The sequence below is a fragment of the Staurois parvus genome, unplaced genomic scaffold (assembly GCF_062004578.1).
Source record: "Staurois parvus isolate SC_StPar_1 unplaced genomic scaffold, SC_StPar_1.0 ptg000697l, whole genome shotgun sequence".
Classification (NCBI taxonomy): Eukaryota; Metazoa; Chordata; class Amphibia; order Anura; family Ranidae; genus Staurois; species Staurois parvus.
The window spans coordinates 5,977,839-6,004,637 of record NW_028318493.1 but is presented as its reverse complement, the minus strand read 5'-3'; the positions used below and the strand labels follow the sequence as shown (position 1 = coordinate 6,004,637).

Here is a 26,799-nt window from a genome sequence, read left to right as displayed (position 1 = left end):
ATAACAATTTTATAGACAAATGATACTATTTACAGTCGCGCGGGGGGGGCGCGAAATGTCTTCTTCTTCCTAGGGGGGGCATGACAGAAAATAATTGAGAAGCACTGGGCTATAGGAACATGTTACATGTTCCACCCTAAAAACGAGTGGAACATGAAACATGTTAGCAAAGGTGAACTTATCCTTTAAGACTTTCCACCCAAAGTGGACATCAGCATGACAGAACGTTGCAGACATGTGAATGGAGGACCTAAGAGAAAAATGTCTGGTACCAAAAGGCTCAGGAGGCACCTACCACTACGAAAAATGAGCTGAGATAGAGAAAAGAGGCCAACTTTGTATGTGCAAGCAAAGGAATTATACTTTTAGATCTGCCTAGTACCCAACCTAGTAGATGTTTGCTGTGCCCCCCACCAGTGATCTCTGGGAGAAACTACTTTATACAGCTTATTGATAATTAAGAATATGTCTCAGAATAAATAATTTACATTTATTGCTGGCAATACCATCCATCACCATCATTCAATCTGCTGGGCACAATGCAAGCTACAGACCAGATTTTCTTACCCTTTTTAGATGGAGGGACCCTTGAAATAACTTTCAGGACTCAGGGAACCCTTGCTAGAAATTCTCATCTACAGCTCACTGTACATTAGTGTGATGGCCAAGGAAAAAAATGCCTCTTACATTTGTGGCCATTGGGAATAATCTCCATCTTACAGGTCACTAAAAAGAGTATTGGTTTCAGTGACAACTTATCCGAGAGACAGAATTTGCTTTTTTTTCAAAGGAACCGCTAGAAAGCTCTGGAGGAACCCTAGTAGAAAAAGGCTGCTATGAACAATACAGTAAGCAACCATTTGGTAATGTGGATGATGAGGTGTCCATTCACCTACCAAGGAAATCAGGAAGGGGCATCCCAAACTGCACTAGAAAGGATACTGCAAAGCTTATTTCATATCCTTCAATACTTCTGATGATTTCCAACTGAAATAAAAGCACATTTTAAAGGTGTTTTTTTTTTTTATTGCATTAGCATTTCCACATGGAAACCCAGTTATTTTTCACTCATTAAGTACAGCGGCCCACCGGCCAATTCTTTAGTGGTTTTACGGTTACAGTACATAGTTAACTCTTACCGTTGCAGCCGGTAAATGCTACATTTAATCCGCAAGGCAGCATTTAAAACTGCAGCTGCATCAGATTATTGACAGCGAAGTATTAATGAGTAATAAAAGCATTTAGGAGAAGATCCCCTTTAAATAATCACATTCATTTCTATCATAATTACATTTTCTAGCCCTTTGACTCCTGACCAAGGCCAATAAAAAGTAAATGCAAGAAAAAAAATCTAATTAAAAAAAAACGCTGGCTTTCGTACCTCAATTTATAAAGGTGACTACTTGAAAAATAAAATACTTACTGTAAAATCCTATTATTGGCATCTATTGAGTGACATACAAAGTCTGTAACCTTTGGCCTATATACTGTCACCTGCAGTAGAATTAGACATGTGCAAAGAAAAAAATGGCCAACTCAAGATAAACCTCCCCACTACCAGCAATACTCAGTTATGTAACAAGGCAGTACAGAGAGCACAATTATAACCACAGATAGGTGGGATATATGTCCTTCAATGTACTCCAAGAAAGCAACTTTATGGCAAGTACAAAAAAAAAAAAAAAAAATTCTCTCAGCTATTGAGGGACATATGGAGTCCGTAACCTTCAGAAATTCAAAAAAGTCCAACTGAGGGATGGAAAACAACTAACAGGCCCAAGAAAAAAAAAAACCTAATGACTGGGGGACTGCCTGCAGCTTTAAGAGCTGCCTGAAGGACCTCACACCTGAAAATGGCATCATGCTTAATTACAGAAATACATAATTGTAGACCTTGGAGAACGTGAACAGAAGACCAAGTGGAAAATCTGAAAACCAGCTGCTTGATGCCAAAGAGCCCAAGATGCACTCACAGATCTTGTAAAGAGAACCTTGATGTGACAGGTGCTCCTGATTCTTGGAACCATAAGCTTGGATGATGGTCTACCTGAGCCACTTTGAGACTGTCAAATGAGAAGCTGGTGGACCCTTTCAGGGTTCATCTGTAATGGTAAAAAAGCAATCAGTCATCCCGAAAGAAACAGTGGCTAGAAGATAGATTCTCACAGCCCAAGCCACACCCAGACAATGCTGGGAAATGTCCTTTGCTAAACTGCAGGCAGACAGAAAGGTAGAAGAACTATGTCCTGATTGGGGTGAAAGGCAGAAACTACCTTAGGCAATAAAAAGTCCTGGGCCTCAAAACTACTTATTCCTATGCAAAACCAGAAAGAGTTCCTTGCAGGATAAGGTCATCAGTTCAAGTACTCACCTTGCAAAGTTTATGGACGCAAGAAACAAAACTTGGTAGTTGAGACCATATTAAGGTACTTGACATTAAATCAGCAATTACAACATTAAAAATCAGGCTTTAAGTTGCCAATGCTAAGGTGGCCAGTTGGAAGAGAAGGAAGTTACCTCCAAGGAAAGCTTGGATTTAAGACATATCTGATTTCACCTTATTCATGTCAGTTTTGTCTGCATCTTGCCAGTGCCTCTGTACGCTAGGCTCTACTGTATTCCTCCAGATGTTAAGAAAAAGACTGAAACTCATCAAGAGCAATGTCACCCATCTGTCTAGGAAAGAGGGTGGTTTAGGTATGGTCAACCCAATTCTTTTTGCTGCGGTTTCACAAGTTCAATATTGGTAATATTATTGCAGTGGAACCTCCTAAATGGGCAGGTATTTTTGAACCTTGGTTTAGGACATTTCTGCAACTTTGGGAAGAAAGCAGCCATGTGAGGAATCATAATATTTGCTGTGGTGAGCTCCCAGCCTGTTGCTTCATGCCTGAAATTGCTGCGGCAATTGTTAGCTGAAAGTCTCAGGTCCACTCCATGACCTTATGACCGAATCTTGATGGAAGCCTTTCATGAAGCACTGGCCTTAAAGGATTGTCCAGGCCCAAGTTTGAGGGTAGGGTTAAGACTGATTAATTTAGATAGTGTCCCCCTTATATTTAGGAATCTGGTCTGCTTGTAACTCCACAGGAAGCTCTATGTTAGAGACAGTTTGAAATACTACAGAGGTCTTGGTTTTCATCATTTTCTGCTTCGGTCCCTCTTAACATAGAGCTACATAAACAGGTATGCTAGGCCCCTGGTGTTCCTTTCCTCTCTAGGCTGACTTATGCCAAGGAGGTATATGGACCATTCAAAGCTGTTTTTTTGTTTGGATACACTTTTTTTTTGTAGAAATGGAAAGCCCCATGTCAGGTCTCCATTCTGTAAAAAGTACTTTCTATCCAGGACATGATACTACATGAGCTGGGGAAGATTGCTTGAGGGAGGCAATGCTCTTTGTTGAAGGTGCGGAGGGGTATTAAACCTCCTTGGTTCCCATTAGTCTCTCTGGTGGTATGACTGTCTCTCACCCTAGTTTTCCTAATTTTTATTTTTTTTTGCTTAAATAGTTTTGAAAAATAGTTGCATGTTATAAGAGATAAGTTGTGCTTCTTAGGCCCTCTTTGTTGCTCCAAGTAAATCGTTTGAGTTTTCTTCAGCATTAGGTGTCCTCACCCAAGCTAGTTTTTCATTATCCTTCAGGTTGCTGGAACCCTGTGGGCAACCGGCTACACAGCTTTCAGCTTAACAGCTGCCTGCCCCCACTGTGCATGCACGAGCCATGCTGCGCTTTGTGAATGGCTCTGCAGTCTTTTGGGACTTTCCATGTGTCCCAAAAGATGGCAGGTAGGGATGGGGGGGGGTTGTCTTGGTGTAGGAGAAATTCCGCTTGGATCGCCTAGGTGACCCCCCCCCCCCCAAAAAAAAAAATGACATGCCAAAAGTGGCAGGGTGGGAGGGCTTAAGGTCCATTGGTGCTTAAAAAAAACACTGTTTCTGGAGACTTGTCTGTAGAAGCCGCTCAACGTTATCCTATGTATCCTCGCATATTAGGATGTTTAGAGAAAAACACTATATTGCCAAATGTATTGGGCCAGCCCTCCAAATCATTGGATTCAGGTGTTCCAATCACCTCCATGGCCACAGGTGTAAGAAATCAAGCCCCTAGGCATGCAGACTGCTTCTACAAACATTTGTGAAAGAATGGGTCGCTCTCAGGAAATCAGTAAATTCAAGCGTGGTACCGTGATAGGTTGCCACCTGTGCAATAAGTCCATCCGTGATATTTCCTGGCTACTAAATATTCCACGCTCAACTGTTAGTGGGATTATAACAAAGTGGAAGCAACTGGGAACAACAGCAACTCAGCCACCAAGTGGTAGGCCATGTAAAATGACAGAGCGGGATCAGCGCATGCTGAAGCACACAGTGCACAGAAGTCATCAACTGTCTGCAGAGTCAATAGCTAAAGACCTCCAAACTTGGTGCGGCCTTCAGATTAGAACAGTGCGTAGAGAGCTTCATGGAATGGGTTTCCATGGCCGAGCAGCTACATCCAAGCCTTACATCCCCAAGTGTAATGCAAAGCATTGGATGCAGTGGTGTAAAGCACGTCGCCACTGGACTCTAGAGCAGTGGAGACGTGTTCTCTGGAGTGACTAATCAAGCTTCTCTGTCTGGCAATCTGATGAATGTGTCCGAGTTTGGTGGTTGCCAGGAGAACTGTACTTGCCTGACTGCATTGTGCCAAGTGTAAGGTTTGGTGGAGAGGGGATTATGGTGTGGGGTTGTTTTCTCAGGGGTTGGGTTTGGCCCCCTAGTTCCAGTGAAGGGAACTCTTAAGGTGTCAGCATACCAAGACATTTTGGACAATTTCATGCTCCCAACTTTGTGGAAAGTGTTTGGGGATGGCCCCTTCCTGTTACATGACTGCACACCAGTGCACAAAGCAAGGTCCATAAAGACATGGATGAGCGAGTTTGGGGTGGAGGAACTTGACTGGCCTGCACAGAGTCCTGACCTCAACCTGATAGGACACCTTAGGGATGAATTAAAAGTGGAGACTGCCAGCAAGGCCTTCTCATCTGACATCAGTTCCCGAGCTCACAAATGCGCTTCTGGAAGAATGGTCAAACACTCCCATAGACACCCTCCTAAACCTTGTGGACAGCCTTCCCAGAAGAGCTGAAGCTGTTATAGCTGCAAAGGGCGGGGCCAACTCAATATTGAACCCTACGGACTAAGACTGGGATGCCAATAAAGTTCATGTGCGTGTAAAGGCAGGTATCCCAATACTTTCGGCAATATAGTGTATTTTAGGCTCAGCGTTTAGATGCAGAAAAAAATAAACTTCTGTTGTGTTTTTGAGAGCAGTTTTCTGGCAGAAAAAAGCTGAATGCTCCTAAACTTTTCCAGAAGCTCAAATTCCTGTATATAAATGTTCTATATAAGTGTTTGTCCCTGCCAAGGAGACTAGCGCTTTTTTTTAAACCCAATGTGCATGGACCCTAAAAGCGAAACCTCCCCTTTTGGTACAGTTGTACTATGTTCATGTTTTTTACTTGTATATAACAGGATTGTTGCTCGATTCTTTTAATAATAAGATCAAAGGAGAAAGAAACGTCTCTAATGGGTTCATAAGGTGGTTTCTGAATTGCCAAGAAAATTAGATTCAGATCAAACGGAATCACAGGGGAGTGGACAGGGGGAGATATATGAAAAACTCCCTGTTCAAAGGTTCAAAGAGAATAATGGTCTCAGAGTAAGAGATCAACAGAAATCTGAGCATTAATCATGTCAAGAATCAAACTCTGGTCTAAACCCTGATGCAGGAAGGAAAAGATATGTCCCACAGAGAAACTCTTGGGGTGGAAACCACAGAATTGATACCAGGTAAAGTATGCCTTCCATGTCCAATGAGAAAACGTATGGCAAGTTTACGTCACAGCCTTTAGTATGGTAGGAATCACAGACTCAGAGATGCCCCTTTTCTTCCAAACCAAGGCTTCAACAGCCATGCCATTAAAGCCAGTGATTGTGAAACAGGATGGCAAATTAGTCTTTGGGACAGAACATACTGAGGATCTGGCAGTGCCCTTTGAGTGTCTGTCAGGAGTCTTAGCAGGTCTGCATTCCACATCTACCTGGGCCAGTCTGGAGCAATGGGGATCATCAGAATATACTCCATCTTGATCTCATAAAGCAGATGATCTTCATGAGAAGACAGAAATAGATCAGCGTATACTGATCCAACAAAACCACCAAAGCAGCCACTGCTTCCAAAGGATCCATCCTCTTCGGTTTGTTTTTGATGAACCTGGAAGCCCACATCTGATATCCCCCACCAGTGACAAAGGTCCTAAAACATTTCCAGATATAGGAACCACTCCTCCAGATCCAGGAGCTTCCAGCTAAGGAAATCTACCTGCCAATTGTCTACATAGGAGGAGTTATCCTGGACTGGCCTCCAGTGTTTTTTTTGCCAGTGTCCAATACTTCTGTAGGTTCTAGTACAACCCAATGGTTACAGATGTCCTGTGTCCCTCCATGGACAGGAAAGAAATTATTTCTTCTAAAACCTGAAATTCTAGTCTTCGCTAGTCAATCTGAAAATATTCTGCCCGGTCCAGGCATCCCATAATATTTTTAGTGTGTAGAGGACTGGCTGGAAACCTATAGATGAAAATCTGTAACATACTAAATAAGAGTTTTAGAAGAAACACAAAAGGAGAGACCAATATAGTCTGAAAATGATATCCACTGACCAAGCCTAGGTACATAGCTTCAATGTCTCCTAAGAATTCAATCCTGGAGGTCCCCACCAGTCAACAAGAATCATGGCGCCAACATGAAGGTTAGGATATTTGGGCTAAATATCAATTATGCTGGATTCACATGAATAAAATAATGACATTGTGGGTTCAACCAGCCACTAAACTACATCCATCAGACAGAAATAAATGACCCCCATAAAAGACTAATGAATGAATTCTAGGGCAAAACTGCTGGTAACAACCAACTGCCATCACACAGCATTAAAGTAGATCAAAATTCAATTACTTAAATCTCATAGATGATGTATCATGTTAATGCCATTTCCAAAGGTGATGATTTAAATCTTTATAAATCTGCAGCTTTCATTAAAATAATGCCTGGCGATCCTGCCGTAAAAGCTCTTGTTGAGGCACTTCCTGTTATAGGGTGACAACTATCTCCCAATTGTGCTCCTGAATTGTCACCCTGTCTCATGCACCCCTGGTGGAGAGACTGCAAGCAGCGGTAGACACACACTGTACAAACACGGTCCACTGCTATCACTAACTGGCTGCTTTCACACTGCTCTGTTGCAAGAGCACAGTACAAACACATATGCATTTTTTGCCATGTTTTTGATGTATTTCCTGTGCGTTTTCTGGTTGCTTGCACCTGTGAAACAGACATGATTCAAAAAAAGGCACCAAAAACACAAACGTGGTGCATTTTTGCTGTGTTTTCCATTCATTTCAATGGGGAGGTGCATTTTTGGTGTCATTTTTTTTTAACATGTACCTAACATGCACCAAAAATATAGCAAGCAGGACTTTTAAAAATGCAACTGACCGGTGTGAAGACGCAGTAGAAGGCTTGAAGCGCCGCTCTAAGCATGAGGAAGGTGCAATCTCCCTGGTCCTCAGAAATGGGGTGCTGGTATTAAGCTCACTCATCCAGCAGTGCCAGAGTAGTTTAAAAAAAGAACACCACACTCCCAACCCGACCAGGGTGTAGATGGGGTGTCAAAGTCTCAGCCAGCTGCTCCACAAATCACACCCCGATTCGTTTCACCTCGCCCACCAGGACTTGGTCATACAGCTCTGTGGCCAAGCCCAAGTGGCCAGGGTGAAATGCGTCGGAGGCTGGTCTGTGGAGCAGTGCTGGCTGAGGCCAATTGACATCTTCATCTACACTCTAATTGGGTTGCGAGTGTGGCGTTCTTTGCTTACACTAACTGGTGTGAAGAGTTCCATAGGACGTAAAGCATTTTTCTTCCATTTTTTTCTGTTTTTAGTGTCAAAGGGCCTTTAGGAAGCGGGCCAAAGTAATGATGTGCAGCGGACACTGGGGTGAGTGCATGTATACCGCAAGTGGCTAACAGAGGTTGGAGGCGATAGGCAGCACAAAGACGGAGAAAGGAAAAAAAAAAAAGGGGTGAAAATAGTATTTTATGGACAAAAAATGAAAACGGTTTATGATTCACATTGCACAGAGCAAATGCCACCTACTTCGGGCTTAAATCTCATTGGCTGTTAGAGGCATGAATGTACCTTCTTACCCCCAGGATGTATATATGAAGGGTGGCATCTTACCCCCGGGATGTATATATGAAGGGAGGCATCTTACCCCCAGGATGTATATATGAAGGGTGGCATCTTACCCCCAGGATGTATATATGAAGGGAGGCATCTTACCCTTAGGATGTATATATGAAGGGAGGCATCTTACCCCTGGGATGTTTATATGAAGGGTGGCATCTTACCCCCAGGATGTATTTATGAAGGGTGACATCTTACCCCCAGGATGTATATATGAAGGGTGGCATCTTACCCCCAGGGTGTGTATATGAAGGGTGGCATTTTACCTCCAGGGTGTGTATATGAAGGGTGGCATCTTACTTCCAGGATGTATATATGAAGGGTGGCATCTTACTTCCAGGATGTATATATGAAAGGTGGCATCTTACCCCCAGGATGTATATATGAAGGGTGGCATCTTACCCCCAGGGTGTGTATATGAAGGGTGGCATCTTACTCCTGAGATGTATACATGAAGGGTGGCAGCTTACTCCTGAGATGTATATATGAAGGGTGGCATCTTACCCCCAGGATGTATATATGAAGGGTGGCATCTTACCCCCAGGATGTATATATGAAGGGTGGCATCTTACCCCCAGGATGTATATATGAAGGGTGGCATCTTACCCCCAGGGTGTGTAAATGAAGGGTGACATCTTACCCCCGGGATGTATATATGAAGGGTGGCATCTTACTCCCGGGATGTATATATGAAGGGTGGCATCTTACTCCTGGGATGTATATATGAAGGGTGGCATCTTACCCCCAGGATGTATATATGAAGGGTGGCATCTTAATCCTGGGATGTATATATGAAGGGTGGCATCTTACCCCCAAGATGTGTATATGAAGGGTGGCATCTTACCCCCAGGATGTATATATGAAGGGTGGCATCTTACCCCCAAGATGTGTATATGAAGGGTGGCATCTTACCCCCAGGATGTATATATGAAGGGTGGCATCTTAATCCCGGGATGTATATATGAAGGGAGGCATCTTACCCCCAGGATGTATATATGAAGGGTGGCATCTTAATCCCGGGATGTATATATGAAGGGTGGCATCTTACCCCCAAGATGTATATATGAAGGGTGGCATCTTACCCCCAAGATGTATATATGAAGGGTGGCACTAAGAACATAAAAAAGACAAAACAAAAACAGACCACAAATTGCAACACAAGGCGAACGCTGACTTCTCCTGTGTCGTATCCAAATGACACCACCAGCCAAAAAAAAAAAAAAATTAACTGCAGACCAGGGAACTAACATACTGAAAAAATGAAGGTAAGGGGGAACAAGTACCAGAGACGCAAAGAACAAAATAATATATGGCCAAAAGAAAAATAGAAAGTACTCGAAATCCTTAGATTTTGCCGTTTTATGTGCGAATGGCAGCAATGTCTATAAATAGTCTTTTAAAAAAAAAAAAAAAAAGTAAGTCTTTGACAGAGTCTGCAGGTTGTGACTTTGTTATATAAAAAACGTCCCATGCGTTGGATTGTCACAGTAGAGTTGCTGGAAGTTGGGTTTCATGTGTAATAGGCACTTTTCTTTTGTCAGTGCATAAAATGCAGCGATGGTGCCGGGTCAGAGGGTAGCACAGCCAAGGCGCGGGTGAGCGATGATGGCCGGTCTCCGAGCATCTACAGAGCCATAAAGCTTACGATGAACTCCAGAAGCTTTTGGCGGTTACACTGAGGTAGGAAGGTGCTGCTTAGTTCTAGAATGCGGTCACGGTTTTCCTTGCAGACCTGGAACACCTGTGAAGAAGGGGAGACGTAGAGCCTGTGAGTTAAACAAAACTCTTTCACATTTTTATGATAGCCATTCTAGGTCAACAATACAGAGCCTTGAAAAGTATTCATACCCCTTGACGTTTTCCACATTTTGTCATTTTACAACCAAAAACGTGAATGTATTTTATTGGGATTTTATGTGATAGACCAGCCTCTCTCAACCTTCTCAATCCTTGACATAACTTTCCGGTCTCAGGGAACCCCTAAATGACTATCTACAATTCATGATACATCAGTGTGGTGGTCGGTGGGAAGATTGCTCCTTATACTTGTGGTCATTGGGAAGAATTACCTCCTTACAGATTGCTAAAAAGATCAATGGTGTCAGTTGGAACTTCAGTGTAGAAGTGGAAAACCCAGATACTCCTGCGCTAAGGGATGGACTCCATGTCATTGGGACCACATAGCGAAATTCTTGGGATATGCATGCCTTGCTGCCCTCAAAAGACCGGGGGAGTCCAAATATACTGAACAGAGAAAAACAAATACAGCCATAAGAAGTCCCATTTACAGTTTGTGAGAAGCCATGTGGGAGACACAGCAAACATGTGGAAGAAGGTGCTCTGGTCTGATGAGACCAAAATTGAACTTTCTGGCCTAAAAGCAAAACGCTATGTGTGGAAGAAAACTAACACTGCACATCCCCCTGAACATACCATCCCCACCGTGAAACATGGTGGTGGCAGCATCATGTATGTTGTGGGATGCTTTTCTTCAGCAGGAACAGGAAAGCTGGCCGAAGTTGATGGGAAGATGGATGGAGCCAAATACAGGGCAATCGTAGAAAAAAAAACATGTTAAAGCGTGTAAAAGACTTGAGACTGGGGCGGAGGTTCACCTTCCAGCAGGACAACGACCCGAAACATACAGCCAGAGCTACAATGGAATGGTTTAGATCAATGCATGTTCATGTGTTAGAATGGTCTAATCAAAGTCCAGACCTGAATCCAATTAAAAATCTGTGGCAAGACTTGAAAATTGCTGTTCACAGATGCTCTCTATCCAATCTGACAGAGCTTGAGCTATTTTGCAAAGAAGGACGGGCAAAAATTTCCCTCTCTAGATGTGGAAAGCAGATAGAGCTATACCCTATAAGACTTACAGCTGGAATTTCAGCAAAAGGTGGTTCTACAAAGTACTGACTCCGGGGGGTTGAATACAAATGCACGCCATACTTCACATATTTATTTGGAACAAAAATTTGAAAACCATTTATCATTTTCCCTCTACTTCACAATTATGTGCCACTTTGTGTTGGTCTATCATATAAAATGACAATAAAATGCATTTACGTTTTTGGTTCTAACATGGCAAAATGTTGAAAATTTCAAAGGGTATGAATACTTTTTCACGCACTGTATGTCATTACTCCCCCCAACAAAGCCTTCATCTTCTTTCTTCTCCAAAAGGACAGGGCCATCTTTGTTTAGGCTTCATCTACGGTAGACATCGACTTCCTGGACTTAGATGCCGGCTCAGACTTTTGTGAACACAGCCTACAGAGGCATGGATTTACATAATTGTGTCATCTCTGACACAGCTCTGCCCCTGCTGCAGTCTAAATCTACCCAAAGGAAGGGATATGTGTCTAAATCTCACTTGCCTCTGAAGCCCAATTTGCGTTTGGATCATGCTCCAGAGGCTACTGTTACCTCCTCACTGCCTGTTTTAACCCCACATTGCACAAAGCAAGGTCCATAAAGGCAATCTGGCAATCCGATGGACGTGTCTGGGTTTGGTGGTTGCCAGGAGAACGGTACTTGCCGGACTGCATTGTGCCAAGTGTAAAGTTTGGTGGAGGGGGGATTATGGTGTGGAGCTGTTTTTCAGGGGTTGGGCTTGGCCCCCTATTTCCAGTGAAGGGAACTCTCTAGGCTTCGGCATACCAAGACATTTTGGACATTTCATGCTCCCAACTTTGTGGGAAGAGTTTGGGGATGGCCCCTTCCTGTTCCAACATGACTGCACACCAGTGCACAAAGCAAGGTCCATAAAGACATGGATGAGCGAGTTTGGGGTGGAGGAACTTGACTGGCCTGCACAGAGTCCTGACCTCAACCCCATAGAACACCTTTGGGAAGAGACTGCGAGCCAGGCCTTCTCGTCCAACATCAGTGCCTGACCTCACAAATGCCCTTCTGGAAGAATGACTAAACACTCCCATAGACACCCTCCTAAACCTGGTGGACGGCCTTCCAAGAAGAGTTGAAGCTAGTATAGCTGCAAAGGGCGGGTCCAACTCAATATTGAACCCTACGGACCAAGACTGGGATGCCATTAAAGTTCATGTGCGTGTAGAGGCACGCCGACCAATACTTTTTCTCTCTCCTTTTCTCATTCCCTTTCTTTCACTAACTTCCGCTCCCTTTCTCTCTTGCCCTCTTTTTCTCTCTCATTTCCTCTCTCGATGTTTTCTTTTCTTTCTTAGCCTTTCTTTCTTTAGTTTTTTTTTTTCTCTCATTTTCTTTTCCTTTCTTTCTCTAGCTTTTTTTTCTCTTGCTCCCTCTAGTTTTCTCATTCCTATCTATATCCCTTTTGGGAAATGGTTGTAGTCTTGTCGGGCTCTTGTACTTCTGTTGTTTTTTCTGTGTCCATTATACATACAAACATCTCTTAGAGGAATTCTCCTTTATAGTCACTCTCTGTCTCACTTCAATTAGAGAATTTCCAGCTGCTGTCCATTTGCAGCCACCGGCGAGCTCCTCCATTGTAGGCTGGCGACCTGTTCTTTGTAAATCCAATTCCTTTGAACAGCGTTGCCCCAGGATCACTTCTGCTGCTGTTTTGTGTGTTCTATTCTTTTTTTCAAACCTTAAAAGAGATGTATGTCTCACCATCTAAGAGTGGGAGCCCTTGTATGTTCTCATACCCCGATGACTTGGTGTGTATCAGGCCAGGGCTAAGTGCTGTGTGTACACTGCAGGAACACAAGGCAGGGTAGTGCAGAATGAAAGCAGTGCCTCCCTGTATGAGCAGAGCTGGAGAGCTTTGAATGCTGCAATCACACTGTGATGGGCTGGAGCGGCAGATTTCTGCATTTGCATGTTTTCTTGTTTTGTTTCAGATCTTTATTCAGCCTCAGTCCCTGGTTTAAGACCTCAGGCAATGCAGGCATCTACAAAAAACCTTCCTGGGGGTGGCATTGTCTGTGGACCATACAAATCCATTTGTATAAAAGTGAATGTAAATCAAACCTTACAATGCATCTGAAGAAAAAGTAAGGAAGAGTTCACACTTTTTTGGTGTGTGTATGTATGTGTATGTGTGTGTGGGGTCCTGGGGTCCGGGGTGGGCTTGGGGAGGTCTGTGTCCCATTGGGGAGATTTTCCTTCACATCCTGCAGTGATCAGACTCCAACGTGTACCTTTTGTAGCAAGTCACAAAGGCTCTGTTTAGACCTGTGGTTGAGGGGGGCGCCAAAAAATGCGTGGTTGAGCTGCATTTTTGACAACCATTCCCACCTTAAGCTGCAATAAACAGCCGACGGGGGTGTTTACATGCCACGGTCCTGATACTTCGCTGTGCACCTGCGGCAAAGTTCACCAAACATGTAGCTATTGGCGGGCAGCTAGGCCATCAAACACTGCACAGCCTTGAGTGTGCCGCAACTGCCTTGCAACCACATGCAATGTGTACTGGTGCGCAGTCATGTTGGAACAAGAAGAGGCCATCCCCAAACTATTCCCACAAAGTTGGAAGCTTGAAATGGTCCAAAATGTCTTGGTATGCTGATGCCTTAAGAGTTCCCTTCACTGGAACTAAGGGGCCAAGCCCAACCCCTGAAAAACAACCCCACACCATAATCCCCCGTCCATCAAACTTTACACTTGGCACAATGCAGTCAGGCAAGTAACGTTCTCCTGGCAACCACCAAACCCAGACATATCCATCGGATTGCCAGCCAGAGAAGTGTGATTGGTCACTTCAGAGAACACGTCTCCACTGCTCTAGAGTCCAGTGACAGCGTGCTTTACACCACTGCATCCAACGCTTTGCATTGCACTTGGTGATGTAAGGCTTGGATGCAGCTGCTCGGCCATGGAAACCCATTCCATGAAGCTCTCTATGCACTGTTGTTGTGCTAATCTGAAGGTCACAACAAGTTTGGAAGTCTTCTTTAGCTGCAGACAGTTGGCGACTTCTGCGCACCATGCGGTTCAGCATACGCTGACCGCGCTCTGTCATTTTACATGGCCTGCCACTGCCACTTGGTGGCTGAGTTGCTGTTCCCAGTTGCTTCCACTTTGTTATAATCCCACTAACAGTTGACTGTGGAATATTTAGTAGCCAGGAAATGTCACGGATGCACTTATTACATCCCAGTCTTAGTCTGTAGGGTTCAATATTGAGTTGGCCCCGCCCTTTGCAGCTATAACAGCTTCAACTCTTCTGGAAGGCCGTCCACAAGGTTTAGGAGGGTGTCTATGGGAATGTCTGACCATTCTTCCAGAAGTACATTTGTGAGGTCAGGCACTGATGTCAGGCGAGAAGGCCTGGCTCACGGTCTCTGCTCTAATTCATCCCAAAGGTGTTCTGTCGGGTTGAGGTCAGGACTCTGTGCAGGCCAGTCAAGTTCCTCCACCCCAAACTTGCTCATCCATGTCTTTATAGACCTTGCCTTGTGCACTGGTGTCAGTCATGTTGGAACAGGAAGGGGCCATCCCCAAACTGTTCCCACAAAGTTGGGAGCATGAAATTGTCCAAAATGTCTTGGTATTCTTAAGAGTTCCCTTTACTGGAACTAGGGGGCCAAACCCAACCCCTGAAGAAACAACCCCACACCATAATCCGCCTTCCACCAAACTTTACACTTGGCTCAATGTAGTCAGGCAAGCACTGCCAAACCCAGACACGTCCATTGGATTGCCAGACAGAGAAGCGTGATTGGTCACTCCAGAGAACACGTCTCCACTGCTCTAGAGTCCAGTGGCGGTGTGCTTTACACCACTGCATCTGGCGCTTTGCATCGCACTTGGAGATGTAAGGCTTGGGTGCAGCTGCTCGGCTATGGAAACCCATTCCATGAAGCTCTCTACGCACTGTTGTTGTGCTAATCTGAAGGCCACATGAAGTTTGGAGGTCTTTAGCTATTGACTCTGCAGACAGTTGGTGACTTCTGCGCACTGTGTGCTTCAGCGTGCGCTGACCCCGCTCTGTCATTTTACGTGGCCTACCACTTGGTGGCTGAGTTGCTGTTGTTCCCAGTTGCTTCTACTTTGTTATAATACCACTAACAGTTGAGCGTGGAATATTTAGTAGCCAGGAAATGTCACGGATGGACTTATTGCACAGGTGGCAACCTATCACGGGACCACGCTTGGAGTCACTGAGCTCCTGAGAGCGATCCATTCTTTCACAAATGTTTGTAGAAGCAGTCTGCATGCCTAGGTGATGATTGTATACACCTGTGTCCATGGAGGGGATTGGAACACCTGAATCACATGATTTGGAGGGCGGGCCCAATAAGTTTGACAATATAGTGTAAACAGAGAAAGAGAGAGCAAGAGCTAGAGAGAAATAGATAACGAGGGATAGAAAGAATAAAGGATACAGACAGAAAGATACTTGCACTTTAGCAATACTTTAATAAAATAAAACTCACTCCGAGGTCTACAAAGGTCTTCACAGCATTTCTTGCGAGACAAAAGGTGGCGCTCTCCGCTGCAAGAAAGAAAACCAAGACAAGGTATAAGGACAGATCTATGTGCAATGGAATCTGCTTCATCCAGTCCAGGAATTATCACTCGGCTGCTGAACACCATCAGACTGTCCCCATGCAGAAAAGTAATTTACACGACACATTCCCTTTACAGGAAGCATTGTGTATGGTCAGAGGGAACTCTTTCTGAAATACTGAAACTTTTAATGGAATTGTGTACAACTGGTGAACCCAGATGAATTAAAAATTTATTTTTTTTTAGGATTTTTTTTCCCAACATTTTTCTCCTTTGACTAGGAGATAAAGATACAATGTGTCTTTTTCTCCATTCAGGAGGAGGAACAGTACAGGGGTAGGTTTTACTGATTCATCACTGTAACAGCCAATCACAGTATTCTAATGATTGGGAGCTGGTCCCTCCTACCACCTCCTGATCGTTCGTTCGGGACCTGGTGACAGCTAGTGCACTTGCAGCACAAATACTGATGCGTATAAATGCAGCACCTCAGAAGGAGGTCCTGGTGATCCTGCCATGACGGTCCTAGTTACACTTCCTGTTATAAAGGTGGCATTGCCCTGTCCTGGTCTCCCAGTTGTACTCCTGCATTGTCACACAGATTTTAACGGTGACTACAAGTGGCTGTTTCGCAGCACATTACCCAAGCATGGCTCACTGTTGCCACCATCAGGAAATCTGCCCTGAGAAATGCCATACAGCCATCGCTGGAGTCTATGTAGACAGAAAGTGGCTGAAAAGAGGCTGTAGGGGAGCCGTTTGTGTGATGGTGGAGGGGACATTAGAGCGTAAGCTTCTTTGGTGCAAAGGCCGGAGTGACTGCCTCAGTGTTCTTGGTTTAGTGCTATGGAATATGTTAGGGCTATATAATGGTTTTAATGGCTCAATGTTCCCTGCAAAGGTCTGCCGATAAACTGTCAATGCTACATATAAAGTAAAATAAAGAACATTGTCTCCAGGACACTGCAGTCCACTCCAGAGACGAGTAGAACAATTTTACAATGTCACTCAGCAAAGCCAACTAGCTGGAGGACTCTATCAGTGTACAGACAGCTGTATAACAAGACGTCTCAGAGCGGGCTCAGGGGAACCAAACTAAGAGCTTTATGTAAAACTTCACAGCCTGTTATCAGAACTACAACACTGCCATCCTCTGGTCACTAATACAACTGCAATCACTTCCACTGTCCGAAAAAAAAGTGTACGTCTCCCTATACTTTGTAATGCACGTTAATGCTTTAATAAAACAGTTTATACCTTACATTTGGTGGGATTTGTAAGGCAACCTTGGCATACAAGTAAACCAAACAGATTTTTATAAAAAAAAAAAGATTTGACATTTTATTACATCAAATACATATTTCCCCAATAAAACATGACAATTTTTGACAGCATGTTAATTTGACAATACTCATATTATTGCCTTGAAAAATAAACAGTATCTGTTGAAGCGGATTTCCAACTTGCAACCTCAGTTGAGGAAGCTACAAGTGCATTCAGCCTATATCCAACACGTTTCAAATACTTTAGTACAGATTCTTCCCCAGGAAACACCAAAATTGGTCACAGTGAAAATGCTCTGCTGTGTTTTGGAGAATGAATCCCCCACAAAACAAATAGGATGAGGTAATCGCTTGACATTCAGGAACCACAGACACCGCGTTGAAGAAACATTTTTGGTATTCACCATGTACACATAAAAACACGGTGCTATAGTAGTTGAGCCTTGAAAGATCTGCCATTCAGACTATAACCCATCAAAAAGTCCAAAATGAGGCGTGGTACATGTAATTCCAACTGGGACCAAACACCATTTAACAGCTGCCCAGTGCCTACAGATTTCTACCCGATTCAGTACTATAGCCCACTAAATAGGCAGAAACATAAAACAGCAGATCATTTATATTTCTGTAGAGGTGCCAGGCAGTATGTGGCATCAGAAACCTGAATATTTTCACAGGAGATAGATTCATACATAAGGAAATTATATTTTATAAAAATGCTTATTTGGAACGGTTTGGAACTCTAAATAAAGTAATTCTGTGCAAATATCTCCCCAACTGAGAAAAGGCATGGCAAGGGAGAGAAGAAAAGGGGAGGGAGAGAAAACAAGGCATAGCAAAGAGAGAGAAGGCAAGCAGAAAGAAAAAGCGAGGGGAAGACAGGGAAGGGCAAGGCAAGAGAGTAGATGCAGGGAGAGGGAGGCAAGACGGGGCAGGGCGAGGGAGACAAGATGGGGCAGGGCGAGGGAGACAAGACGGGGCAGGGCGAGGGAGACAAGACGGGGCAGGGCGAGGGAGACAAGACGGGGCAGGGCGAGGGAGACAAGACGGGGCAGGGCGAGGGAGACAAGACGGGGCAGGGCGAGGGAGACAAGACGGGGCAGGGCGAGAGAGACAAGACGGGGCAGGGCGAGAGAGACAAGACGGGGCAGGGCGAGGGACACAAGAAGAGGGATACAAGTAAACCAAACAGATTTTTATAAAAAAAGGTTTGACATTTTATTACATCAAATACATATTTCCGCAATAAAACATGACAATTTTTGACAGCAGCGAGGGACACAAGAAGAGGGATACAAGTAAACCAAACAGATTTTTGACAGCAGCGAGGGCAAGGCGAGGGACACAAGACTGGGCAAGGCGAGGCAAGGCGAGGGACACAAGACGGGGCAAGGCGAGGGAGACAAGACGGGGCAAGGCGAGGGAGACAAGACGGGGCAAGGCGAGGGAGACAAGACGGGGCAAGGCGAGGGAGACAAGACGGGGCAAGGCGAGGGACACAAGACGGGGCAAGGAGAGGGACACAAGACGGGGCTAGGAGAGGGACACAAGACGGGGCAAGGCAGGGCAAGATAAGGCAAAGAGGAAAAAAAGACAAGGCAAAGAGGAAAAAAAGACAAGGCAAAGAGGAAAAAAAGACAAGGCAAAGGGAGAGAAGGCAAGGCAAAGGGAGAGAAGGCAAGGCAAAGGGAGAGAAGGCAAGGCAAAGGGAGAGAAGGCAAGGCAAAGGGAGAGAAGGCAAGGCAAAGGGAGAGAAGGCAAGGCAAAGGGAGAGAAGGCAAGGCAGAGGGAAAGGAAGAAGGCAAGGCAGAGGGAAAGGAAGAAGGCAAGGCAGAGGGAAAGGAAGAAGGCAAGGCAGAGGGAAAGGAAGAAGGCAAGGCAGAGGGAAAGGAAGAAGGCAAGGCAGAGGGAAAGGAAGAAGGCAAGGCAGAGGGAAAGGAAGAAGGCAAGGCAGAGGGAAAGGAAGAAGGCAAGGCAGAGGGAAAGGAAGAAGGCAAGGCAGAGGGAAAGGAAGAAGGCAAGGCAGAGGGAAAGGAAGAAGGCAAGGCAGAGGGAAAGGAAGAAGGCAAGGCAGAGGGAAAGGAAGAAGGCAAGGCAGAGGGAAAGGAAGAAGGCAAGGCAAAGCAAAGCAAAAGGCAAGGCAAAGCAAAAGGCAAGAAGGCAAGGCAAAGCAAAAGGCAAGAAGGCAAGGCAAAGAGTGAGGGGGCTAGACAAAGTAAGAAAGGGAGAAATTCTGCACCTCAGCTGATCCTGTACACCAAACACATAAGATGACTGGGAACCACATAGAGGTGTTCTGTTCCATTGCCAAAAGCTAGCACTGCAGGCATGACAAGGAGGAGAGGCTTCTAACATTTTAATTCTTTTACTAGCGGTTGAGATTCATGGAAGTCACATAAACAAGTGTTCCACAGAAAGAGTGATTTGTCCTGAAGCTTCACTGGGGTTAAATGATGTGGTCAACTTAGAAACAAATATTGCTTTAAGAACCAGTTAGCAAAGCCTCAGGATGTAAAAAGCAAATCGAAAGACACAAATTTAAAACATAAGACTCAGGTAAAATAAAGCAACTAAAAGCATTTACGGCCTATTCTCCTGCAGCACTGACACAGTAAATCAATTGGAAAAGAGAAAGACAGAAGATGTCAATGAATTCAGGAAAGCGCCTGGAAAGCATTATTGTTGACATGCATTTTATACAGTCTGCACATTTTACTGCGCCTCTAATCCTAAAATCCTGTTTTCAACTTTTCCCCTCATCGATACCCTTATCAGTACTGCAGATGTCCATCAGCATATTTATTTCCTGTCTACATGCACCTGCTTCAGCGTCAGCCACACATCTTTGCTCTAGATTGGACTTCTGATAGTGACAATAGTCAAAGAAACCTGAGCAATGAGTGCCAGCAAGGGCCGCTTTTGGTCTCTGCCAGGGGAAGCTGTATAAAGGTGACAACACGGGAGCACAAATGAGAGACAGGGACAGTGTTGTCATCCTATAGCAGGAAGTGCAAGGACTCTCACTGGCAGGGTAACAAAAGATAATTTTAATGAAAGCTGCAGATCTGACAAGACATTAACATGATTAAAATTTCTATGAGATGTTGGTGATTGAGTTTTTATTACTGCCGGAGCTCTCCATGGTAAAAATGTAAAGTGAGGATTGACTGATAAATGTGACTCACAATACATGGCGACTCTTCGCTCTGTCCTGGCCAGAAGGTACTTCTGCAAATTCTGGATTAGCTCCCTCTCTGAAACACGACCACTGAAACCATAGATGTAGGAGGCAGCAGAGCTGTAAGCCTCGAGGATGGGGCCGAGGAGTCTCTGCAGGAAGGACAGGAACTGCTGATGCTTTTGTGATGGGCTGACCTAAAACAGGATAGAACAGTTAGAAAGTCTTACCGCCATGGTGGAGGTGTAGAGAGGTACTGACACCTTATTCATGAGTCATGTGACCGTAGCACCCCTGATGCACGAGTTCATTCATGAGTCATGTGACCGTAGCACCCCTGATGCACGAGTTCATTCATAAGTCATGTGACCGTAGCACCCCTGATGCACGAGTTTATTCATGAGTCATGTGACCGTAGCACCCCTGATGCACGAGTTCATTCATGAGTCATGTGACCGTAGCACCCCTGATGCACGAGTTCATTCATGAGTCATGTGACCGTAGCACCCCTGATGCACGAGTTCGTTCATGAGTCATGTGACCGTAGCACCCCTGATGCACGAGTTCGTTCATGAGTCATGTGACCGTAGCACCCCTGATGCACGAGTTCGTTCATGAGTCATGTGACCGTAGCACCCCTGATGCACGAGTTCGTTCATCAGTCATGTGACAGTAGCACCCCTGATGCACGAGTTCGTTCATCAGTCATGTGACCGTAGCACCCCTGATGCACGAGTTCGTTCATGAGTCATGTGACCGTAGCCCCCCTGATGCACGAGTTCGTTCATGAGTCATGTGACCGTAGCACCCCTGATGCACGAGTTCGTTCATGAGTCATGTGACCGTAGCACCCCTGATGCACGAGTTCGTTCATGAGTCATGTGACCGTAGCACCCCTGATGCACGAGTTCGTTCATGAGTCATGTGACCGTAGCCCCCCTGATGCACGAGTTCGTTCATGAGTCATGTGACCGTAGCACCCCTGATGCACGAGTTCATTCATGAGTCATGTGACAGTAGCACCCCTGATGCACGAGTTCATTCATGAGTCATGTGACCGTAGCACCCCTGATGCACGAGTTCATTCATGAGTCATGTGACCGTAGCACCCCTGATGCACCACTTATTCATGAGTCATGTGACTAAAAAACCTTGATGCAGAAGACTCCGAAACACACATACATGAGTTTATTCATGAGTCATGTGACCGTAGCACCTCTGATTTTACTTATTACAGTACTTATATAGCATCATCAATTTACACAGCGCTATATACACACACACACCAGTATCTGCCCTAAAGGAGCTTACAATCTAAGGCAGTGTTTCTTAACCTATGTCCAGTCAAGGCACCCTTTAAAATTATGGACAGTCCCGAGGCACCCTTTCAAATTATGGACAGTCCCGAGGCACCCTTTCAAATTATGGACAGTCCCGAGGCACCCTTTCAAATTATGGACAGTCCCGAGGCACCCTTTCAAATTATGGACAGTCCCGAGGCACCCTTTCAAATTATGGACAGTCCCAAGGCACCCTTTCAAATTATGGACAGTCCCGAGGCACCCTTTAAAATTATGGACAGTCCAAGGCACCCTTTAAAATTATGGACAGTCCTGAGGCACCCTTTAAAATTATGGACAGTCCCAAGCACCCTTTAAAATTATGGACAGTCCCGAGGCACCCTTTAAAATTATGGACAGTCTTGAGGCACCCCATTCTAAAATAGGGTGCCTCAAGACTGTCCATAATTTTAAAGGGTGCCGCATGACTGTCCATAATTTTAAAAGGGCACCCCATTCTAAAATTTGAAAAACTATTCTAATAGTTTTAAATAACGCAGCAACATCCACACATGGAGGACACCCAACATTAGAGGGGATTTATTCTTCCAAAGCAAATACACTTCTGCACACTGGTACTGACTAGTATTCCAATGTTTCTCTTCTTCCTTAGTTTTCCTCCATCACTGAGCTAATGTGACCCCAGCATTGATGGAGAGGGGCAGGGGAGGGTCAAACTAGGATGCTGTGCAGGCAGCTGACATCCTCCTTATCAACTGATGATGTCATTGGTTGTCAGGACGCCGGTGGCTAGAAGGTGGTAATGGTGCACAATGACAACCTGTGGCTTTGTGTAACTAAAAGGCAGGCTTGTTCTGCCTAACGGCTTGTATACAAGTTTTGGGCAATTTTTAGACATTTTGCCAAGGCACCCCTGAGGAAACCTCAAGGCACTCTGGTTAAGAAAGGTTGATCTAATGTTCCTAATAAACATTCATACATACACATATTAGGGCCAATTTACACAGGAGCAAAGAAACCTATCAGCATGTCTTTGGATTGTGGGAGGCAACTAGAGAACTCGGAGGAAACCCACGCAGGCACAGGGAAAACATGCAGACTCCAGGCAGGTAGAGCCCTGGTTGGGATTTGAACCGATAACCCTAGTGCTAAGTGGAAGTGCTAACCACTTAGCTACTGTGCTGCCCATAGCAGAAGACCCCAACACCTACTTTCAGGAGCTTATGAGTCATGTGACCATAGCCATCCTTGATGCACAAGACTCCAACATACACATACATGAACTTATTTATGAGATATGTGCTTAGAGAAGCCTGATACAGAAGATAGACATCTACATACATGAGTTTATGCATGAGTTGTGTGACTAGCGTGCCCCTGATAGAGAAGACCCAGGCACCTACATACATGAACTTATTTGTTATCAAGCAGCACAGAAGATAAGTGGTCAGCACTTCTGCCTGGCAGCACTAGGGTCATCAGTTCGAATCCCATACATGGCATTACCTGCCTGGAGTTTGCATGTTCTCCCTGTGCCTGCGTGGGTTTCCTCCCAAAGACATGCTGGCAGGGTAATGGGCTCCTGTCTAAAACTGTCCCTAGTATGTGTATGTATGAATGTGAGCTATAGACCTTAGATTGTAAGCTGCTTGAGAGCAGGGACTGATGTGAACATACAATATATATGTAATGCACTGCTGTTATTATTATTATACAGTATTTATAAAGCGCCAATAGTTCGCTCAGCGCTGTACATTACAAAGGGGGACAGAACATGTGACAGAACAATACCAATACAATGCAAAACATGAGGGGATCGAGGGCCCTGATCTTTCCAGCTTACAATCTAGGAGGGAGGGGATGGTGGCACAGGAGGAGATAGCTGTGGGGGATGGAGTGGTAGGAAGAGTGGAGGAGGCCGGCAAGTTAGCAGGGGGTGGGGTAGGCTTCCCTGAAGAGATGGGTTTTCAGGGTGCGCCTAAAGGAGAGGAGAGTAGGTGATAATCTGATGGGTTGGGGCAGGGAGTTCCAGAGGATGGGTGACACCCTGGAGAAGTCCTGGAGGCGGGCATGGGAGGAGGAGACCAGGGAACTAGAGAGAAGGAGGTCTTGTGAGGAGCGGAGTGTGCGTGTTGGGTGGTACTTGGATATTAGGTCGGTGATGTAGTTCGGGGCAGTATGGTGGACGGCTTTGTACGTCAGTGTTAGGATTTTGAATTTGATCCGTTGCGCAATCGGAAGCCAGTGGAGGGATTGGCAGAGGGGGTGGCGGAAATGGAGCGGTTGGAAAGGTGAATGAGTCTGGCTGCCGTATTCAGGATCGACTGAAGCGGGGATAGCCTGTGGCAAGGCAGGCCAGTGAGGAGGGAGTTGCAGTAGTCGAGTCGTGATATGATGAGGGAGTGGATGAGCTGTTTAGTGGTTTCTGGGGTTAGGAACGTGCGGATTTTGGCGATGTTGCGGAGGTGGAGTCTGCACGAGTTTGTTAAAGATTGGACTTGGGGCTGGAAGGATAGGTTGGAGTCCAGAATGACACCAAGTACTCTGGCCTGCAGGGCGGGTTTGATGGTGGCGTTGTTGGATGTGAGGGATGTGCTGTTGGCGCTATATAAATAACTAGGATAAATGAGTCATGTGACCAAGGACCCTGACACCTACACACATACCACTCACATGAGTCACGTTTCTGAAGTACCTCTTATGCAGAAGAGCCCAACACCTACATACATGACACACAAAATGAGAAAAATACTCTGGTATATAAGAGGGGCAACCCTTAGACTGAAGTAGTCGCAATTAAGTAGCAGAGATTTTGGTGTGTTTTTGAAATCGTGGAAGTGTTAACCATTTTATTACTTTTCTTAATACTGTATATAAAACAAAAAGGCCAGTCTACTCTCAAGGGACATTCTAGTTATGGCTGGAATTTGCTGTGCCAAGCCAGCCTCTACCTTCTAACATGTTCATAGGTAAAATGATTGCTAGGCAGATTGTAAACGCAAAATGCAGCAAAAACACAATACAGGCTTTTCTTCAGCGTTCCCAGTGAAGTCTATAGAACTAAAAATGCAACATTTTCAGTTAAAAAAAGTCCCTGACCCTTTCCAAAAAATGCACCGGGTGAAAAACGCGGAGATGTGAACCTGTCTCATAGGAAATCGTGTTAAATGGACTGTACTGCGTTTCTGCAAAAAAAAAAAAAAAAAAAAAGGTTTGAACCTAGGGTTGAACAGATTACAATGAAATAGGGAAAAACATCTGACATGTTTGGGGAATTTTAACACTCCCCCATCATCAGGGCCAGGGACAATCAGCCTAGAGAGGAAAGAGCTAGAGAATGTTTGACAATCTCCAGTTAGGAAATGGGGCCGGTTTGCTGCAGCTTCTAATGCACATTATGAGAAGCTCACAGTGTGCAGTGAAATCAGAGTAAGCATTTTCATTCCAGAAGAGGAACTGCTACAACTGTAGAAAGACTGGAGGTCAGATTTGATGAATACGGTTCTCAGTGGTTGTACCTTCAGATATCGGTCTCTTTGCTCCTCTCCAAAGTCGCTATCTTCGTCTTCCTCATCGCTCCTCCACTGCACACGATCCGGGATCTTGCTATCCCATGTGGGCTCAGAAAGACCAGGACTGGCATCTTCTTGGTCATCCTGGGGAAACCGGAAAAAAGAAAAACACATCAAATTAAGAATCTGTTATCTTTTTCCATAAACAAGCTGAAATTAATAATACATGTTATAATCTGACGGTAAAACCTCCAAGTACATAGAGCAAGGGCCTGCCTGATTGGATACAAATTTGGACAGTTGGGTGGGTTTTCATATAAACTTTGGTAAATCTCCACGGGGCGTCTAGCTGCTGTGCCTCCAATCCTGTTACTTCAAGTGGTTCTAAAGGCTCAAGGTTTTTTACCTTCATGCATCCCCCCTAGCCCCCCTAAAACTCATTTAAGACCCCTCTCATTGCAGCAATGTGCACTGGAGTCTTGGCTATCCTGGGACTCCGTCTCCTCATTGGCTGAAAAGGAAGCAGGAGCCATTGGCTCCTACTGCTGTCAATCACAGCCAGTGAGCCAATGAGAAGAGAGAGGGGGGCCGAGCTGCAGCTCTGTGTGTGAATGGACACACAGAAAAGCGGGTGCCCCCATAGCAAGCTGCTTGCTGTGGGGGCACCTGACAGGAGGGGGGGGGGCCAGTACGTGTTTTTCTTATAAATTTTTGCAAATAAATAATCATTCTTCATAAATCTTGGCCAAAATGTATTCAGCTATCTTTTTAATAAAAAAATATAACCCAAATTAGTTTAAAACCAAAAACTACAATTTTTTAAAATTTCTTTTTTTACATTTTTATATTATTAATGTTTTTTTTTTAACATACCCTCACCCTAGAAGTGCAGTGTCACCATAGCGACACTGTACTACTTGTGGGGGGTGATGATTTATTTTTTTTACACTAATTGCTTTTACACTCATAAAGGCTGTAAAAGCAATCATTTCGCCTTCTCTCTGGCTGCATTCTTGCAGCCATTGAGAAATACTGAGAGCTGTGATTGGTCACAGCTTGTTACATGGTACAAGGCTGTTGAGAATAGCCTTGTACCATGTGATCTCTGTGATCATTCACAGATTTCACAAGTAGTAACCAATGATGTCAGGAAGTGACATCTTGCTTGCTATTATTCATATGATCACTGATTGGCCAATCAGTGATCACATGAACGGGACCTCACACAGAGGTCCCGTACAGCGATCGGTGTTCCGCTGTGTCCAGAGAACACAGCAGGCACCGGATAGAGGTGCCGTGCGCTCCCAGGGAGCGCGCACAAGCAGAAAATGCGGGTGCCGTTTATGAACGGCAACCCGCTCCTGCACTGCTCCCGTCCAGTTGTTTATATACATGGGCCGGACGGGAAGTGGTTAAAGGGGAAGTACAGCCAAAGATCTTTTATCCGTACTTCTCATGTGGATCACAGGAGTGCAATTTGTTCTGCACTCATGTGACCTGTTTTCAGCCGACAGTGGGCTTCACTCACGTCACTCAGCCGGTCCAGGCTGAGGAAAGATCCCGACTTCAAAGTCAGGATCCAATCCGGAGTCTGGAGCAGCACCTGGCTCAGCCTGTCAGCGATCTGACAGTCACCAATCCCTGCACATAGCAGCTGTGAGAACTCAGCCATCAGCTGAACTTCCACACTGGGGAAATATGTTCTACGCACATATGCAGGTAAAACCAATGCATAGCCATTCACTTGTACAGTAGGCTGCATGCGGTACCTGGGGCTCCCCA

General features: G+C 45.0%; 1 protein-coding gene across 1 annotated transcript in view; it reads right to left on the bottom strand.

Moving 5' to 3' along the window:
- Positions 1–1,003: 1,003 nt before the first annotated feature.
- The window catches only part of GPAM (glycerol-3-phosphate acyltransferase, mitochondrial), an 89,562-nt gene continuing 63,766 nt past the window's right edge, over positions 1,004–26,799 (bottom strand). The window contains exons 18-21 of the mRNA XM_089653091.1: positions 25,024–25,161; positions 20,212–20,401; positions 15,671–15,729; positions 1,004–10,032 (exon numbers count right to left, since the gene is read on the bottom strand). Of these exons, the coding sequence (XP_089509217.1) occupies positions 9,916–10,032; positions 15,671–15,729; positions 20,212–20,401; positions 25,024–25,161 (504 nt within the window). The 3' untranslated portion in view covers positions 1,004–9,915. The remainder of the gene's footprint in view (positions 10,033–15,670; positions 15,730–20,211; positions 20,402–25,023; positions 25,162–26,799) is intronic.